A 20,675-nucleotide genomic window follows, 5' to 3' on the forward strand; every position below is an offset into this window, starting at 1 on the left:
GTAGTGTCCCAAAGAGGTCACCTTTGGTGACAAAATCCTTAATCTAAGAGGTTTATAACACAGGTGAAGAATGTTACAGACAGGCACTTGGGAGCTGGATCTCACCATGGGGGCGAACCTGTACATCGTGTAATCATCTGAAAATTTTACTCCAGCCTGTCATGAGTCTAGATCATCAGACAACATCATAAAACAGATGAGTCAGGGTACTAAAACATGGAGGTTATCCACTGAGCTCATTATTTTCATACTTAATTACACAGTGCTATTGAGGGAGAACTGCACATTATGCTGAATAGTCCTGTTTCATCAGTAGTCCTAAAAGATAATTGTGTTTAATTAGGACCTATAGATACCATGGTGATGACTGATCTATAAATACCCAAGGTAGACCTGCAAATGAGCTGCAATAGCAAGTGCATCCATTAAACACAATTCAAAAGCTGATACTAAGGTGCGCTGACAATTAAAAGTTGAGCTGTTTTAACTTACCATGTAACTTGTAGTTCTATTCTGATTCTCTGCAATTCCTCTGCTGTGAACCAGCAGGCAGAAAAACACCTGCTGATCTTCCCTTACTGAATTTAGAAAACTTTTTGTTTAATCCAGTGTAATATACACATGAATGGGAAAGGGTGATGAAAGCTGACATCTGTAGTGGCAAAAGCTGTCCTTTTCCATATGAAGCCAGGTCAGAAAGGAGGAAGCAGAAACACAAGCAGGGCTAGTAATGCTACAGATAAAGCAGTAAAAACTTTTCATTGTGAAAATACTTACTGTAATGCATGTTATAATGCATTTCCCAATGAATTGCAAATTGCACTTACAGTCAAAGAAGCTGCTGGTCACCTTCTCCCAGCACAGGTCTGGAGGGTCATGTGCAGCAAGTCAGAACACAGAAAAGTTGTCCTTGTCCTCCTTTGGGGCTTGTGTGCAAGTGCCTGCAAGGGCCTTAATGTGAATGGAAATGCTTGGTGAAAGTGCCAGATCAGTACGAGTGTGCCTAATCTGATAACACAAACTATCCCTGTGAGGTCACAGTAAATTGGCCTTCACGTTTCCTGTGTTAGGGCAACACCCTTCCCCACATACTTCTACTGGTCTTTGCTGACTCGGACTGCATTTGAACCAATGACATAGAGCTGAAAGCATCCATCTCTTTATTGATCCTTTGGGGAATGTAAACACCTTGGAATAAAATGGTTAACACAGTAGTCACTAAGTTAGTGTGAAATACTGCATTTCTTTTTTCAAGGAACCGTGCTTGGAACCAAAAATTCAAGCACTTGGGAGTAATGGGATTCTTGTGTAAAAATTATCATAACTAATCTCATCTGAAATTCTTTTCAGTTGATATGTTCACTGCAGTGCTTTTCTGTAAATGATTGTGAGTGGAAAGCACAGAAATAATATTTTCATGGGGAGGACGGGGAAAGACTTGCCAAGGGGCTAAATGGAATGATGAATTGCTTGCCCACTGAAATTATGGGTGTCCAGTTTCTTGTGTTTTGTAGCTCTTCCTTTCTGCAGCAGGGAGAAGAGCCAAACAATTTTGTATTTACAAGTGTGCAAGAGGTGCATACACATGGCCAGCCCAGCACTTACTTACCTTGCTTAAAAAAGAATGCAGCAAAAAGCAGATTTGACGGCTGCTTGATCAGTTGATGTTAAGAGGAAATACTTTACACTGAACTGTATAGCTAATAGAAATAACATCCAATAATAACTCGAGGCGAGTGACTAGGAAAAGCAGATCTCCTGATCAGAATATATTCAACATCGTAATTTCACTGTAGGCTGCCTTACCCTCCATGATCCTGTGTCGTCTTCTCACTCCCCCAGTTCATTGCTCGGATGGCTCTGCCACCGCCGGATCCACAGTTTGTTCTCAGAGGTACCAGTGCTGCGGTCCACGCTCTGCATTTTTCCTGTGGCAGCCAAGAACCTGATGTCCCTGTTCTTTTCTCTGGGTAAGTAAACCAGGATTTCTGGCTGAGTTGAGCATCATATGGATGTTTCCTTTTACATCAAAGTGTATTATTTAGATAAATTGTATCTGGAGAAAAGAACAAAATGCATGATGGGTGCATTATCTTTGTACACACAGGTTCAGTTTTGGAAAAAAAAAAAAAAGTGTCAGACCGCCGTATCAGATTGTCTGCAGTGGTCACACTAAAAGCATCTGTTCTTACTGGCAGGTCTGAGAATGGGTTTATCCATGTCTGGAACATGAAAACACACAGAGTGGAAGCAGCATTGGATGGCCATGGAAGAAAATCTGTCTACTGCGTGGAGACAATGGGTGGTAAAGACAGGCTCCTCAGGTTAGCAAAGCAGGCAAAAACCAGTGAAATAAATTATTCTTGTTTCTGTGATGTACAGGATTCAAGAAGGGGGTAAGAAAAAAAAAAGGAATTTCTTATTTCTGGAGTTACTGAAAGTCTCTCCAACATATATGGAAATGTACAGAAGTATAAAAACACAGAAAAATTGTAGAACAAAAAGTGGAAAAAATGATACGATTAATTTCTTTGTGATATATAGGTGATGCCATCACAACAACTTGGGGTCCATAGTGTCTTTATTACTGCACTGAGATCAGGTGAGGTCTTTGGGTAAAGGAAATACACTTGGATTTGAAGTTGGCAAATGCTTCACAACTGCTTCTCAGGGAAGATCAAAATTTATATAAAGAGTCTATAAATAGAGGGGAAACAGGAAAAAAGGTAAGGAAGAGAAGAATCAGAGATGGAGAATGGAAGACTGAAAATGAGCAAGAAGGCTGAGTTGCACGCCTTTGTTGCAAAATATTTTCTGTTCTTGTTTAGCAAGGAAAGAGCGGGAAGATTTGTGTGTTTTGGATTAGACAGGTGATCTAAAGTAGATGCCAAAGTGTCTGTATGACTAGGAGTTGTTCTGACATGTTTATCTACAGAAGACATCTCTTATAATATACAGTGGAACTCATTAGCATTTATATTTGTTATCTGCTTAAGTACAATTATCAACACTCTCCCCCATAAACTCATATTGTTTGTATAATTATAGAGTTTTTCCATACCTCTGTTTTTGCTGTATGTTTATAAAAGTTCATATAGCAGTGCAATTTTAAGACAGCAAGTTACCTGTATTTTTTGGGTTTCCGTTCTAAAGCTAAATCACAACAATTTCTTGCAATACCACATTGTTTGTATGCCCAGTGCTATAAATGTTCTGACAGTTTGTCACTCGGCTGAACAGCAGATGGGAGTTTCTGTATTGATACTGAAGAAGTCCCAACAGTCTGTAGATTTGTATTTACCTCTGTTCAGGTTTCACACTTTCATCAGGTGATACTGCTAATTAAAATAAGAAATGTATAAGGGATTTTTGATGACTCCTTGTCCCAGGTGATAACATGAGGACACATATCCTCTGCTACTGTAGTTTGTGGATTAGAAGCTTCTCCACAGTGGTACTGTGTTCCAGAGCTGGTGGGATCACATAAATATGTAGCAATTGATGCTGTGCCCTTTGTCTGGCCTCCTTGGTCTTGCCGTCTGGGACCAACAGACAGACTTTTCTGTGTGGCAGAGTGGCATGCAGAGGAGCCTCTGTGTGAGCTGTACTAGTACATGCATAATGCAGCTGCTGGTTCTCTGTTTTTGGATGTTTTAACCACAGCATTTCATTGTTTAATTCCTGCTACTCACTGCACTGCCAGTCCCTCTCCTATTGTGTCTCCGCACATACACAGTTGTAACAGTCTTCTGTGCTCTCCCTGTGGCTGTGGGAAGTTGCCACTGAATAACTGTAGCTTTTTATTTATCTTTGATGCAGTCTTTGTTGTCTTGCTATTTGTCTTTCAGCTGTCAACAAGCCTGACATTTCTGTTTCATTGCTAGGGTGAGAGAGTGTTAAATGTGTTACTCTCTGGGTACTTTTGTTTCCTTTTAAATTAGACTTAATCAATGGTAAAATGTATTTTTATTATTACGATGTTCAAATACTCATGAGACTTCATAAATATACACACATGCATAAACAGCGTAACTGTGTTTGATCAAGTCTCTCTTCACAAAGAAACATGGCCAACTGTGACTGCAGTGTATCTGACTGACTCTCAGGTCCTCCCTCCTCCTGGCAACTTTTGAACCTATTGGCCAGTTTTGCCGTCAGTAGAAGGGTGGTGGTCTCAGTGATGCATTGCATGAAAGACCCAATTAACACCCCCACAGAAGCTGTAGTGTGCTCACTCCTTTACTGCGTGTTAAAGACCCAACTTTGAGATGGTAACCTGCAGGAAGCCAGTGTTCCTCAGACCTGCTGCTCACGGATAACTTGTTTTACTGTGACAGTCAGGGTCGTGACCAGAGGATCTGCTTATGGGATTTAGCAGAGGGACGGACTTCAGTGACGGATTCTGTCTTCACGGAGAATGTGGGATTCTGCAGATGCTCTCTGTTAAAGGTGGCACAGGGACGCTGGTTAATGGCCGTGGCAGCCAAAGCCCTGGAGGAGGTAGGAAGTATCTCTTTTGCTGGTGCTTGGGAGATTGCTTTTGGTTTTGAAATGAGACAATTCAGAAGCGGAAACATCATTGCTCTCAAATACTCTGCTCAAGAGAGGGCAGCACAAGGAACCGTTGGGGGTTCTAATCACTTTTACCTGCCAGAAAGATGACTGAATTATAGAACTCATGCTCTAATAACAAGGACACCACCCCAAGATTTGTCTGACATTTAAGTATTTGCAGCTGCTGCTGGTCTTTCATTTGCAGGAGTTTTGAAAACTCCTCTGGTGCTGCTGAATACTGTTAAGGGGGAACAAGAGTCCTTCTGGGGAACTAATGGTCAGAAAATCTGTCGTCAGATCGAGGTACTCGTCTTCCATCTGAAGCTGAAAGTCGTGTTTGGTGAGAGAAGGGGAGGTGCAGGTGATTTGTAATGTGATATGTGGTTTTTCACCCCAGGCTAATTCTTTAACTGGTACTTTGGCGGGAAACAGTTGAATCACTATTAGCAGCCAGAGATTTGCTCAGTGTGAAGTAATTGTAGGGTCTGTTTCAGTTCCTACTGGGTAAGTTCACATCTAATACCCATTATCACAGCAATCACTGACTGACAGCTTTGTTGGCAATTTCCACTTCTGCTTTGTAGAAATCGTACTTTTGTTCTCTTTGAAGGACTGTTTGAGGACATCCCCACAAAAATGTTACTTCAAATACTTGCAATCAAAATACCAAGAATATTTAAAAAGTGGCATAAATGCGGAAAGCAATGTTGTAGCTAATTGCAAATTGTTCATGGGCATAAAAGGTCACATGCTTGTCTGGGCTATAGGATGTGTATTTTATGCATATTTTATATATGAACTAATAAGTGGTAATGGTGCCTGTGTTGCAAGAAAACGTGAACTTTTTATTATTCAGAAGTTAAGCACATATTTAAGTACTTTGTTGGCTCACAGCCAGAGTGCTCAGCCTTTTACAGAACTGAGTAAGCCTGTAGACACAACCACTGTACCAGTAAATACAACCATTGTAAGTCGTGTGCCTTGTTCTGATAAAACAAAGAACTCCCTCCATTTTACAGCAGTGCTCAATAATATTTAAATTAAACAAAACTGACGAGTGCATTCTTGTGTCAGACGGAGAGTTGTTGTGTCAGGCAAAGAGTACACACACACACATATTCTGGTAGTGAAGAATTAAATAAGCAACTGATCCAAAGAGAAGACGTTTACCCCAGTGTCTCTTACAACTCATCTCTCTTTTATTTTCATTTGTTTGCTTGGGCCCTGCAAACTGATAATGATTTGCTGTCTCCTGAGGTAAGAGAGTTCCACTGTGTGTGTGAACCTTTACATTAGAACTGTGTCAGGTTTCAATAAATTCACATAAGCTCCCATAATATATAGTGCTTCCAAATAGGCAGCACTGTGTGAGACACAGTACATTTGCAGCTTATGATTAAAATTAAGACTTAATAAGTGTTTATGGTTGGCTGGTGCCCAAAAAAAGGTAATTTTGTCTTAAAGCAGGTTCAGTCCATAAATAATGAGATCTGAACAGGCATTTATTTGTTCATGATTGCATTTAAATCACCAATTATGAGTTACACGCACTTTTCTTGCCAATTTGCCAGAAACATGCTAAAAGCTTTATTAATGTGAAAAAGAAAAAGGGTGTGTTTCCTTGTGGCCAGTTTTAGCCACCCAGGAACACTATTAACCTCAGGCAAAGGCAAATCTTTCTCCTATTAAGCAAAACCAATATAAACACAGAACTTGCAAGTTTTAGGTTACAGTTGTCAAAATACATGAATTAGTATTTATTTCTAAGGCTCAGTTGCCTCTAATGCAGACGGTCTCTGGAACTGTCAATCTAGCATAGGCAGCTCATGCCTGCCTGCTTTCTGCAAAAAGCTTTTTTCATCGTTGTGTTTTTCTTTGTCCTTTGCAAGCCCAGTTGTAACCCTTGTACCAGTTTGTCCGTTTTTAATCAAAGTAAAGCGAAGGAGTTTGGTTGGGTTTTTTTTTTCCTCTTAACTTGCAGAAGTGCATTTGTCACAGCGCACTTACCCTTCCTTATTACATAAAAGTTGCAGTTTCAGTCTTGTCTAGGAGGCAATGCCCTTTGGAGAGCCAGTGATGAAAGATGGAAGATGAGAGCAGGTCATGTTCATACTTAGAGCCCATTTCCTGCAATAGCTAACCTGGTCATTATGTTGATAGCAAGAAAGTTGCCAAGGGGAGAGCGTCTTTTTGTTAAGAGTGTAGCTCCAAAGAACCAGAATTCCCACATGATCAAACCTTGGTCTGTTCATAGGTTTGGTCTATGTGTTAGATGGCTCTTTGCTGTACTCTCCATCCCTCAAATATGGGGAAGTTTCCTGCTCCATTGCTAAGTGGCTTTAGAACGTGTTTGGTATATTGTGTTTAGTACATTGTCGACTTGCAGTCCTAGAGTGCAGCTGGCTTTTGGCAGGCTAGCTGACAACCTCTAGAAATAGGAAGATGTTCTGACAAGCTTTGAACTAAAGGTATGGGATTGGAAAACCATCACAGCTGCCGTGGTCTTGATTGATGGCTCCCAGAGGAGCCATATTTGTGTAATACCTCATCTCAGATGCTTAAGGAAGTTCACATGACTGGGGCTGTCCAACAGCCTAGAATGGCTGATGATGCTGGATTTATCAAATGTTTGAAGTCCTTTAATTTTTATGAGATAATGCAGACCATTGTTTATTTAATTAAAATAAAAGATCATCTTAGTGATTAAATATGCATTTGAGAAACAGCAATGTTCCTGGCAGCAAGTTTCTGACACCTAAGAACTTCTATTTCTCCTTAGTTCCAGGCTTGAGAATCAGCCCAGACTGAGGCACTCTGTGTCACTCGAGAGACTCCAAACCTTCCAGTGCCAAATTGCAAAGGCAGACTCCCCCTGATCTTGCCTGCCATCATCCTGAGGTGGAAATGAGCTACTTCCTTGGAAGAGGAAAGACTTGCCCCATGCTAAGAGGGAAAGAAAAAAAAAGGGGGGGGGGGGGGCGTGGAAATCAGATTCGTAATTCATTACCATCAGTGCAGGCAACAGTGGAAGCTGCTATGTAGACAGGGAGCAGGTGTTTAAGGGAATATTGTCTGACCCTGCTTTGAATAGTGTCAGACAATATTGTGTTAAAAATACCTGTATGCCATTGCTGCTCCAGCCTGCATTAGCAGATAACTCTGGGTTTACATGTTGTTAGTGCAGTCAGACAGTAAATAAAAAGTCCAACTTAGAAACATGTATTGCCTACATTGCCACACAAGCTCTGTGTTACCGTGACAGAACGGAGGAGACAATGCAAGTGTCCACAAGTGAATATAACAAAAAAATTAGGAACAGAGATGGAAAAAGGGGAGAGGAAGGAGAGGCATGCTTTCAGATTAAGCAGTCTGCAGTATTATCTAGTGTATGCACAATATCATCTACTGTATGGAAAGAAGACTATAATACAGATTAAATAGAAGAGTGCAAGAAGGGTATGTGTTCATTCTAGCAGTTTTGTCTGGCCTTTCCTAAAATAATGCATTTATTTAGCTAGCTGTAGATTCCCCTAGAGCTCCAACTTAACATGCATTCCTCAGTTTCCTCCAGACAGTTTTTACTGGAAGAGCTTATGCTAGCCTTAATCACCTTAAAAGACTTGTGTTTTTAACAGCAGAATTTTGACCTGGAGCCTGACCAAATTCTCTTGTTTTCCTGATGTCAGGTTCAGGTTTTGGAGCTGCCATCCAAGACATCAGTCTGTACCTTGAAGCCAGACGTGGGTGCCAAGCTGGGCATGCCCATGTGTCTGAAGTTATGGCAGGTAAGGCAAGAGCGCCTGCTAATTGTGAAATGTTTTCCCTGTGATTCATTTTATATGAAGCACATGAATCTTTCTTCACTTGGATTTTGATTTATTATCAAATCAATCAAGTAATTATACTATTAAAGGGGGGAAAGATTTGTGAACATCCTTAATGTAACTTTCAGAGCTTTCCAAGCTTTAATGGAAGATTTGCAAATGCTCAGGGAAAGCTTTGTATCCTTAGGATAGATAGGGTTTTTGCATCAATCAAGAGGAAAATAAGTTGACTTACCAAAGCCAGTTGTTTGATATGGTTTCTCGTTGCATTAAGAATGATCTGAAATGACTGGGTTACTTAAAAACAGTGATTTTAAGGGCAGGTTACATTCACTTCAATGCCCTCAGGACAAGGAAGCACTCCATAAACATTTCTATTCCAGACATACAATAGGAACAAAGTATTTATGGTTGTATTGACTTTGGACAGAAAGGTAAATAAAAGCATTTAATGAAAAAAACCCACGTTTGCAGAGTATTCAGCAAATATTGCTTATGGGGTGCCACCAGTGAAAGACAAGTAATACAAAAAGGTGGCAGCAGAGGGAGGAAGGAGTTTAGGTGGTTGGCTCTAAATCTCCAAAGAATTGGTGGCAAAGCTGATTCACAGTTTAACCCCCTGACCACATGCGGCACCATCCCCACTGATTTCCAGTATGTTATTCCTGCAGATTCATCTGAACATTTGTCTTGGTTTCAGTTGAGAAAATTATCAATCAGTTGTGAATTTGAGGCCTTAGTGTCTGCAGTCAAGGTCCTGAACCGATGGCTGAAGTCTAGAGGAATTCAGGTGCTGACTTTAGCCAAAAGGAGGAGAGCCCACAGTTCAAGTCTCATGGTGTAATTAAAAACTAGGAAAAAAAATAGATGGAAAATTAAGTAGACTGATTAGCCTTTTATTAAACAGAAAGCTTCTCCTAAAAATGCAATCAGTGTTCAGTACTCAACTAAATGAATGGGGCTTTCTGTCTCCTGGACGTATTTTAATAAGATGAAGATAACTGAGGAAATGTTCAGTGTTGAAAATTTTGTTGCCTGTATAAAAAGTCCTCTGTCTTGCTGTTTTTTCTACATGCATTAATATTGGTATTCCTCGAGGAAGCCAGAGCAGGTGCAGATTTTATGCCGTTTTTAATTTTGTTGCCAGTGGGGATAAAGCAGATGACTGGGAACTGGAAGAGGTAAATTATTCCATGCAAATTCTGGCTTTGGGAAGTCACCACAACTTCCTAGACTGCAACAGGCAAGGATAAATAATCCCTCACAGCCGTATTTGCTCTTTTACAAATGTGTGCAACTGGGTTTAAAAGCATGAGGGAGGAGGGTACTCTTAAGGGCAAATAATTATATGTGGTGTACCGAAGTGATGCTCTGTGTTCTGTTTTGTGGTTTCGCTGGAAGCAGCTCACCGAGTAACCCTGTAACCATAAAAGCAGAAGAACACAAGCTAACCCAGCTGCACCCCTTCCTGAATAGAGGCCATCCAGGATTTCTTTGTGCATTACTGCATTGGGCAATACAGACATACCCAGGAGATGAGCACTCCCTAACCTGTCGCTTATGGGCAACATGTTGCCTAAGAGACTATCTGACGTTGCTTATGGCACAGTAAATTAACAAGTTGAAACAGAAGCTGACATGGAGAGAGCCACATAATGGTCTGAAGGAAGCATGCTCAGGGTTGTTGTCCAAGAAGAGATTGGGGGCTGCAGCCGTGTATCATAACATTTTTCTGCATGCCAATAAAAAAAGATGCACATATCGGGGAAACAACACACCTTACCAGCAGCAGCATGAATTAGAAACTTTACTATGGAGCAGAAGGAAATAGAGGCTTAGGTTAGGCTTGCAGATTAAGCCTCACTGGCTTCTCCTGAGCAGTTAAAAAGCTGTTTATTTTGTTGGTTTGAAACTTTTCCCCCCCGTCACTTTACTAGGTCTTTCCTTAGATGTATTAGTTCATTCAATGTTTTGGGTTTTTTTACCTTGTGAAGGATCGTATTCTTAAATACATTGTCCCTTCAGCTTCATACCTTCCTGCTACTGCTAATTGGGTGGGGTAGGATTTGCAGGAGTAAGGATAGTCTTCCCTTAAATTTTTTGCACTCCTTCAGGAAGGCATCATGTTGTGTAATGGTGCAAACAAAATAATTCAACAGGAATAATACATGTAGAAACTGGAAACGCAGAGTTATTACTTTATATAAACTATAGCAATTATTCCTGTTGAGTTGACAGCAGATCACCTTTTCTTCCTTCCTTGACAGTTATCGAAATGCAACAACAAAATATTCTGCTTTGGAAGAACAATGATTTGTCATTTAATTTTTCCACTGAAACCAAAACATGAATGGTGAAGACTTTTCACCAGAAGTGTCCGTTATTTGGAACTGAAATAAATAGGCTGTTGTGAACCACTGCTTGGTGAGCCCAGGCGTTAGACTGAGAGCTCCCTGAATCTTTCAATAGCTTTTATTGTGTAAGTTCAAGTATATGTACTCATTGAAACATTACACTTCTTATGGTTAGGGCAAGTCAGGAAGAAGTCCGGGAGACCTTCATTCTGTAGAAAACAATACTTTGTTTTTAAAATAGACCAATCTTAGGTCTCACCTGCAAATTACTGGTTTTCAAATCTAAGCTAAAAGGTACTCACAGCACACACACACACAAAAAGGTTTTTCTTGGCATTTCCTGTAACGCTGAGCACTCGCCTGTCTCTCTTACCTTAACGAGGGTTATGAGCACCTATAAAAATCTGGCCATCCTGTTTTGAGTAAGGCAGAGCTGACCCTGCCCATCCAAATCTTGTTTCATTGGCTAATGAAAGCTCAGGGGGCATCATGAGCTCATAGAAGAGCAGTACAAAAGAACTGTGGTTGGTTTGTTTGTTTGTTTAAAAGCCCCCAGTTTGGGCATAAACTTAATTGAAGTACCTGTGAAATACTTTTGTTTTGCTTTGCTTTGAAGGTTTTTGCCATTTATTAGATATAAATAAAATTTGGAATGTTTGTTTCATTCAGATTTTTTTTAACTTTTACCTGTTATTAAAAACCAGGTACTCTTCATCCAAAGTACCTGATGAATTAACATGAATTCACATATATTTATTCCTCTGATTTTTATATTATTTTATACTATTAAATGTATACCATTTATACCATTAAAAATATTTTACTTTTAGCAAATCAAATTTTGACAGAAAAATAGTGCACAGTTCTGGGCATTCTGAGACATCTTCTTTGTGGGCCTGTCTAGCCAGAGCATGCTCCCTAACTTTTCAAAAGACATGAGATCTTAAAGCAAGGAATGAGGCTCCTGCAGGATCCCAGGTGTGGGCAGACCTGTTCAGAAAGATGATGCAGGGGATTTTCCCTTGGTTTCCTTCTTTTAAGGGGCAATTTTCTTTCCTGCTCAGTGAGATCCATTCCTCATTTAAACACTTCTTTAGGCTGAATAAATCTGAGAAAGAACATGAGGCTTTTACTCAGCAGTCTTACTACCTAGACCACCCATCTCTTGTTAGTTTAACTCCCCCTAGAACAAATAATAACCAGTGGGAGAATAGTCTGGAGCATTAACAGGGGCAGTGAGCCTTCAGCCACTGCAGGTTTGTATCATGACATTGACAGCCAGCGAGTTTCAAGAATCTCATTCAATAATGTGATACTGGTAAAAATTAATGCTTTATAAATGGCCTTTACCTTTATTTTGAATTGAATACCAAGCAAACCTATTGGATACATTTCTTAGATGTGCCTGTATGAGGTGGTTGTAATCCCAGTATCTATTTTGGTGTTTCTTCTCCTATTAAAGAAATAACTGGCATTAACAGATGCCTGGTTTTTAGTTGCTTTTCATTAGGGATTTGCATCTTCACTCACATAACCAGTTACTGCTTATGGGGTCATTAGTCTTTTGGCTGGAGAAATGATGAATATTTTCCTTAAGTGTGACATGTAATCCAGTAATGTTCCCTTCTTTGAGTTATTTCAGAGGCTTAAATAAATTAGGTGTCTGCCCAGGGTGCCATGCCCTTTGGCCTGTGACATCATTAATCAAAATAGCTTTCAATTGGTTACAGTGGGACTTCGGGCACCCGTTAACCCCTTGGTGACTCAGCCAGAGATTCCTGATGAGGGGTTCAGTGTTTACCTTTAAGCACTGTGGCGCACTTGGGTAAACGATCCATACATGTAACCCTACACTTGGCAATGTGAAACTGGAATTTTTAAGCATGGCACTTCTTTCAGTGTCCATACAGGTTTGTACAGCTTGATAGGAACTCAGTTGCTCTAATTTTTTTTTTGAAGGAGCGCAAACAAAGTTTAGGCCATGAAATAAAGCTTCTGAAAGCTTCAGGCAGCCTTTTTTCAGGTGTTGTAGAAGGCAATAGTTTGCCTTTTCAGAAAGAAATTTTCTACGTGTGTATATATATCTATCTCTCTCCATCTTATCTATATAATACATAGGTAAAACGTAGAATTTTATACGTAGATATAAAAACCGTAACTGCATGTCAGCAGTTACCTAGTAGTGCTTTTTGTAAGTGGATAGACTATCAAGATTTGACACTCAGACTTAGGAACGTTTCACTTTTATGCCAGTCAGCATTTTCATTTATTTTCTGTGTGCTTGGACTGAAACGTACTTGGGGATGATAATTTTCCTAACAGACTATTTGCTTCTCAAACAGTTTTATTTTTCCCTTGATCAGCTCAACTGTGGTTCACAACCTTTGCTTCTAGCTGGCTATGAAGATGGATCAGTGGTCCTTTGGAATTTGTCAGTGGGAAAAGCATTGAGCCAACTTGTTTGCCACGAGGAGCCAGTGATGAGCCTTGACTTTGACTCGGAGAAGGCCAAGGGGATCTCGGGCTCATCTGAAAAGGTGCTTAGCATCTGGAGCCTCAATGAGCAACAGAACCTCCAGGTCAGGATCATTGGCCCTCTAGTGTCATTTATCCCACTTTGCACTAACAGTTTGATAGACTAAAAAAATATTTAGTCATGAAGAGGAGTTGTTGCAGATCTCTAGCTAATTAATCACAGACTGGTTAGAATGTCTGTGCTATGTGACTAGACTTAGCAAAAGATGGTGAGGATTTAAAAAACAGAAAAAACCTCCCTCTCTCACATGTTTCTGGTTTTACCAAAGTTGCAACAGGCACACAAGCCTAGCATTACTCAAGACATTGCCCCTGTATCTTCATTTATCACGTTAGTAGTATCCAGCTCTCGGAATGTCCTAAACATTATAAATGAGTGAGTTGGTTATAAAAATGAGAAACAAAGGATTGCTTTTTCAAAGGTTCTGCTTGAATGGATAGAGCTTTCTTTCCACTCTGGGAAAGACAGAGCTATTCCATTAAATACTTCACAAACAAAAAGAGTAGGAGTAACCCAGCTAGCACCCAGAGGGCATGAGGTTTAGGCAACCAGCATCCTTTGGCACCTTTAGAGTCCTAGCTAGAGACAGAGAAAATAAGTTAATTGGATATATCAGTTTGCGTCTGAGCTATGAGTACCTGGAATGGCTGGTTTAGAAGGAATGAAGGAGGTCTCAATAATCACCAGTTCAGGCTATGCTAGTGAATGGCAATAAATATTGCTTAATCTAGACAACTTTAGCAAGTGTTCCAACAGTGCCAAGGGGTTAAGTAGATTTTAACTAGGTGTGGAAATTAAGTGCATAAATAAAGGCTCATGAAAACGAAAATGGCCTGTGCATAGCCTCTCCACTGCTGAGTGCTTTAACCCTTTTTAAAGTGGCAGTTGTCCCCTGAACACACAATGAAGAGGACCTGAACCAGCCCCTGCATGCCCCCGTATCATCCTTGATAAGAGAGCTGCTGGATACACCAATTCACGGAAGAACAATAATCACTCTTCCAGCTTGCTGCTTTTGTGGAGATTTTTTAGATAGTGTGGCAAGTTAATGCTGTTCCCTGTATGGTGCTACAGGTGCTTGGACAGCCAACAGTGACTCATCAGCTGGGGGACACTGCAAAGTTATATAATCTGTTAGGCATCACCACAGAACTAGCATTTATGGAGTGGTAGAGCACTAAGGCCAAGTGCATGTAGTGTAATTGCATCCAACTGAGATGAAGTTTGGAGGAACGCAGCACTCACCGTGAAGGTCTGAGCTTTAATAAGCAATACGACATGAAGTAAAAGAGGCACTCGACTCTGAATAAGTAGCAAAGATGTTCTAAGCGCCAGTGCGATAAAGAGGAGCTTTAACAAGTCCAATACACAACTGTAATGGTTTGGGGGTTTTTTGGGTCATGTTTGCCCTCCCCCTGCCCCAGCTTTTCTGTCCCTGTTGGCACACATCTGCACCTGGTGGTCCTTAGCTCATGGAATTGGAAGGAAGGTGAGCAGATAAGTCCCAGTAAGGAGGCTTGGTATTGAGACTAGTTTTCTAAGGCCAAGGTGTCAGAAATCTGACATAATGACAGGCTTCTTAAAGCTTCAAATACTCTGGTGTTGGAGAGGAAGCTGTTCCTTCACATTAATTATAGCATAGCTTTTTCCTCATTTAAAAGAAAATATTTTTTCTCCACGGTACATCTCAGTTATGAGTTAACCGTAATGCAAGGGTACAGGTATGACTCATGGGAAAAATACACAGTTGTTCACCTGAAATATTCCAGGTATTGTTTTCCACAGGGTATTCACATTCCCAGGAGATGTAGGATTAGTTACATCTTCAGCATGTCACACAGAGATAGTAGCTTTTCTCAGAAGAAATTTAAATGCCAAGTATCATAAACCATAAGTAATGTTTCTGTGCTTCATGCATAGTGTGAATGCCCTAATAAAATGCATCTTTCATATGAGCACTAGAGATTGTCAAGGACGTAGATTAAGTTTTTTTCCACTATTGCATTAATAATACAAACCAGATGGGGATTTTTTTTTTTTCCCTGACATTCCAGGTACCTGAGGTAATGGTAGATGTTGGAAAGCCACTCAGTGGCACATTATTTTTATTCTAAGAGGTTTTAATAAGTAAATGTGGTGCATAGCTATCTGCCGTTGGAGAAATAATGACGCAATGATGGCACTTCAGCTCTGTTTTAAGTGGCAATGTTCCAGTGTGTCAATGAGTAGATGATGAAGGTAACTTCATAGTTTATTGCTATGGGGAAAGTTTGGTGTATTGTCTTCTACAAGAAAGTTGCTGAAATCATCACTGTCAGCAAATAACTGGATTGGTTATGAGCCTTCTGATTTGGACAAGATAGTGTAATTATGTGATGATGTTTGTGGTAGAATGTAGGAGGTAAACAGCTTCTGCAGGTGAATAAACAAAGCAGAATTAAAAAAATCTGATAATCACAGAAGCTCCTTTATATATGACAAGAAAAAAAAATTCTATAAGCTGTAATGTAAGTAAGCGCACAAGTTTTATTGGTCGGGTTGCTAAGGCAATGCTGAGGCATTTCCCTCAAATGCTGAAGCTAAGGCTGCCACTATCTTGGCTATTTTTCTAATAAGAATAGGGCTTAAAGACATGATTTGGGTGTAGGAGAGGGAGATTAAAGAGAGTCAAATCCCAGATAGCATGTGTTAAGGAGAAAAGGAGAGGTGGGTATCTGTTGGCCTCAACATGTCAGCATTTCTTAATGCATCTGCTAGTAGATGCAAGTGTCCTTGGTCATGACTGGCTGAAAGCAGCTCTCCTGTTTTTACCTCTTTGTTTTCTTAATTACAAGCTGGTTTTCTGGTTAGGAAATTAGGTTGGTATGCATTTGACTACAGTAGTTGCCTGTAAGTGACTAGATGGCACAAATTCTGGCACTAGGATTTCACCTGGCTGCATATACCTTGAGCAAGTTGTTCTACTTTGTTTTGTTTTTCTCCCTCACCTCTTGTATTTGCAGATCATGCACAAATGCCCACTGTTCCCTCATGTTCCATAGCCAAAAGGCATCACCATTATAGGCTTCATTTTCAAGTTGTAGCTTGCTGATGACATGCAATTTCTCCCAGTCGCCCTGATTTTGCTGTATGGATCTTGCCCACATAATTGACAGTAACAATGGGAAGCACCACGCCCAGGATTGGTTATAGCCATTAGCTAATAATCTCACTTACAGAGTAAGGCACATCTTACATTTGCCAGGCTGGCAATGTAAGCAATAAATCCTTCCCTTGCCAGTACGCATATGCCAACACAAATCCCACTAAAGCCATGCTACACTAACGCAGCTGGGCAGTTTTGAAGAACGTAGTTACTAGCAAAAAGCACAGGTTTTACAGTAGCAGCCTCACAAAAAGGCCCACATGTAGCCTCCTACTGTTCATCAGGCTTGAGCAAAACTTGCTGTCCTCTGACCTGAATTGGTTGTAGACACATTTGTCAGGTCCTGTTTAAAAGGGGAATATGTGGAGCATGCAAGAAGCACATCGAGTTTCATTTAGCCTTTCCTATCAAATTGCACATCTCCTGCTGTTTGAGTAAGTAGCTGGGCACTTTTTACACAGTTGAAAAATAATTGTTTATAGCTTTGTGCTGGTAAGATTCCAAGATGTGTTAAACTGCCTCTGAAACCAGCTCTGCCCAGCATTTCTGGGGTTTTGGTTTTCTACATCCAGTATTATAGTTAAAATTGCCTACAATTAATATATTCTTTGTAATCATGTACTAACTATGTATCATGGAATGTCCTTCGAGGAGGAAAGCTACTGAGATGTAATATGCTTGTCAATCCCTTCCTGCCTCAGAAAAACAGCAAACACCATACAGCTTATTAAAACATTCACTGAATTCTATTAAGCTTTGGTAGAAGACAGCTACAGATTCAGTCTTAAGGAGATGGTGGCATTAGCACGTCATTTCCAATTGTGCTTACAGATAACAGCTCTTCAAAGTCAGCGTACACTCAAAAGGCCTTTTCCACATTGTGACAAAAGCTAGGCTATTTCAACACACATGCACACACACTGCATAGGTTTCAGAGGTAGACTGCTGACTAATACAAATTACCTGAGGTAAGAACAGCAAAAGTGTATTACATTGAGCCTTTCCTCTGTGCTGCAGGGGAAGCACATGTCACTGAAAACTTTTCTTTCCAAGGACTAAGTCCTGTACAGCCCCAGTGCCTCCTGAAGGAAGCTAAACGCCTTCCAATTTAATTGTGCCCCTCAGAAACTGGTGCCCCAGTAGTCTCCAAAGAGTAACAAAACGCTTCCAAGATTGAAATCAATAACTTGTTCATAATACCCTTCTTGGAATTTGGTGTAAATAAAAGTCTCTTGGGAAGGAGTACTAGAAATACAGATTTCCTGACACTGTAACCTAATTCCTGGAAGCATTCCTTTCTCAAGACCATGCTACCAGAGCTTATTGGGGTTTTTGGGGGGAACGGGTGGAGCACAGTAGTAGAAATAAGTAGCAGGTACTTTAAACATCAGCTCAGAATCTCAGCATGGGAATATTGCAGAAGCAGGGAAAAAATATATGACCATAGCTCTGAACATTGCAACTCATGGAAGAATAGCTGGGAGAAAAGAGCAAAGCTGTGTAGTCCAGTTCTCAAAACCTTTACTCAGAGCTTCACTTGTGACAGAATATAAAAACAGCTTTAAATGCAATATAAATGAAAGACATACAGGGGATGCTCTATTTTTAGACAGCAGTGCTGGAGTTAAGGCTCAAGTTAAGCTCTTTTCCATGTCGGTCTATAATTGCTCTCACTAAGGCATCATCCACCATGTGGTGAAAAGCTCCATACTACCTGTGCGATACCCATAGTGCATATGGGTGGGCGCTATACCTTCTAAAATCCCCAAAAGTTCCTTTTTCTCATTTGTTTTAAACAATTAGAACTCATCTATAACTTTCTCACACAGGTTTACAAAACACACAAACTTGTCAATGCTGGCATATCTGATATCACCATCCGTCCAGACAAGAAGATTTTAGCAACAGCAGGGTGGGATCATCGCATAAGGATCTTCGGCTGGAAAAAACTGAAGCCCTTAGCAGTGCTGGACTACCACACAGCAACTGTCCATTGTGTGTCCTTCTCAGATCACAAAAACCCCAGTGAAAGACTGCTGGCAGCTGGCTCAAAGGATCACCGCATCAGTATCTGGTCAATATATACTGAGATGTGACATGTTCTGCACTGTCAGGGACAAGGAAAGCAGGATTGGTGAAGCAATTCTTTATACTGTAATTCAACTTGGATGTGGGAAGTAGTAGAAAATATTTCCAGGCTGAAGTAAGAGTCCTAGGTTAATTTTTATGCTGCTTGTTCGAGCTGCAAGTTTTGTTTTCCAGAGGAGGAAGTGGATTTTTTAAATTCATAACAAGCAGAGCAAGGCCAGTCACAAACGAAGACACAGAACAAGTCCCTTCCTACTACAGGTTTTGCAACAGCTTTTCTTTGGCAGGTTCCTTCAATAACTTGTGCCAATATCTTCTTTTGTGAAAAAGGACTGGAATCCCTCAGTCTGAGGTGGGGGCAGAATATGTCTGTTTGTAAGTCATTTATGTATCCAAGAATGTGAATCAGTGTAAAATATCACTCTTTTGTGAAAATTTATACCCATTAAACCACCTCCAGTGGTTTCTCATTGTCAGTTACTTTTTCTTCCCCCTAACTGAAAGGCTATCAGAACAACCTTGATTTGTTCACACTTCTGTCAGTTTCTAACTTAAACCAACAGCCAGGAATGTGACGAGGGACGGCCTTTGGCATTTATGAATTTCATTATGTCTCCTGTCACCTCAAGCCTCACAATTAATCACAAGAAAGGAAGGGGAAAAAATCTTCCCCTGCACTGCACTGCAAAGCTATGTAAAGCCTTTTACAGAGCCAGTGCTAAATCCTTTCCATAGACTGACTAGCTGAAGGATTTAGACTCAGCAATCCAATTAGCACCCTTCTCCTAGGAGGGTTAGGGGTAAGTTTCAGCACGGCAAGTCGGGGAATTCAGCTACACAATTCCCATTAACAGTTAGGGGGAATTGCATGGATAAATCCTTATCCACACAGTGCGAATGGCTCCATTAACTTGTCATCTCTACAGTCATGGAAGCTGAAATTCATTCAGGAGAGTTTTTTTGTTTGAATCATGAAGCAGCATTTGCATTCTTTTAAAGCATATTAGACATACAACAGTGTGTTCATAGACACCTTACTGTTGTATTCAGTCACAAAGCTGCAGTTACAACTGTTCCACTGAAGCAATTAGCCAGGGCCAGTTTGTTAAAAAGGAGGTGGCCTGGAAACGAGAACTCCGCTTTACAAACTGACATGTTCTGTGTCCAGGCCATGCACTGTTGATACTTCATTAGAAATACTTGTTTCTGCCTCTGTACAGAGCTGGACATCAAAGAAAAAGTCACCAGAATTGTAGCGAACAGCAACATCAAAAGACTTTAGAAATTATTTCAGGGAAAACACACAAGCAAATTAAGTTCTGGATCTGCTATCCAGCTGTGCTTTACAGGCAGAGAATACTGTTGGACTAAAAACCTTAAGCACCAAGCCCAATGTTCTTTCCATTAAAACACAGAAACAGGATACTGTTGCCAGGCTTTTCTAAATAAAACTTGGCCTTACACATTTGGAGTGTGATGACACTTTAAATAATGCATTTCTTTGATTATTTCTTTACTATTCAGTAGCTGCATGGAGGATCACATTGCAGTTGAAAGTTAAAGCCTAATTTTGAGTGACCCTGAGTCAAGAAGAGGTGCTGGTGTTCATTACATCTACCAGATGTAAGCAGAGCTGCCTAGATGGTAAGTGCCCCATCTCTATCTCCACCCATCACCCACCTCTCATGCAGAAGAGGAACTACCTACACCCTACAAGAGGCTCCAGGCCAGCAGGCTGATGGAAGAAACCTTTTTGTCTTTTTTTCCCTTTCTTTTTCCCCTTTCTTAAATTAGGCCAGAATTGACGTAAGGAAGCAAACAAACAAGCACAGAAAACATTGTTGTGTGTGGTCCATGGACCCATCACAGGGAGTTTGCAAAGAGGTTTCCTTTTGGCTGTCCTGTCTCATACTACACCACACATGAAGCCTCTCAGGCAGCCTTGAGATTGGTGTCTCCCATTTGAGTAGCGCTCTGCAAACAGGACTTAGTGAAATTCTGCTGTACGACAACCATTTCACAATCAATTTTCAAAAGGACATAACCCAGTAGGTACACACTCGGGTTTTAGTCTCCTCTCACACTTACACTATAAATACATAAGTTTAATATTAAAATTAAGTGCCTCCATCTGCTCAGGAGCCTGCCCTGCCACGTGCTTTAACCTGTGTAAT

The 20,675-nt window shown here is 40.5% G+C and overlaps 1 protein-coding gene across 1 annotated transcript; it reads left to right on the plus strand.

Annotated features, from left to right (window-relative positions):
• Nucleotides 1-1,851: 1,851 nt before the first annotated feature.
• GNB1L (G protein subunit beta 1 like) lies at nucleotides 1,852-18,509 on the plus strand (the record flags this gene model as incomplete). The annotated part of the gene is made up of 6 exons (XM_082007734.1): nucleotides 1,852-1,970; nucleotides 2,199-2,324; nucleotides 4,338-4,500; nucleotides 8,241-8,339; nucleotides 13,096-13,311; nucleotides 18,243-18,509. The coding sequence occupies exons 1-6, from the start codon at nucleotides 1,855-1,857 to the stop codon at nucleotides 18,507-18,509; spliced, it is 987 nt and encodes a 328-aa protein (XP_081863860.1). The 5' UTR covers nucleotides 1,852-1,854.
• Between the last annotated feature and the right edge of the window lie 2,166 nt (nucleotides 18,510-20,675).

The sequence above is a fragment of the Phaethon aethereus genome, assembly GCF_964289735.1.
Source record: "Phaethon aethereus genome assembly, chromosome: 17".
In the NCBI taxonomy this organism is placed as follows: Eukaryota; Metazoa; Chordata; class Aves; order Phaethontiformes; family Phaethontidae; genus Phaethon; species Phaethon aethereus.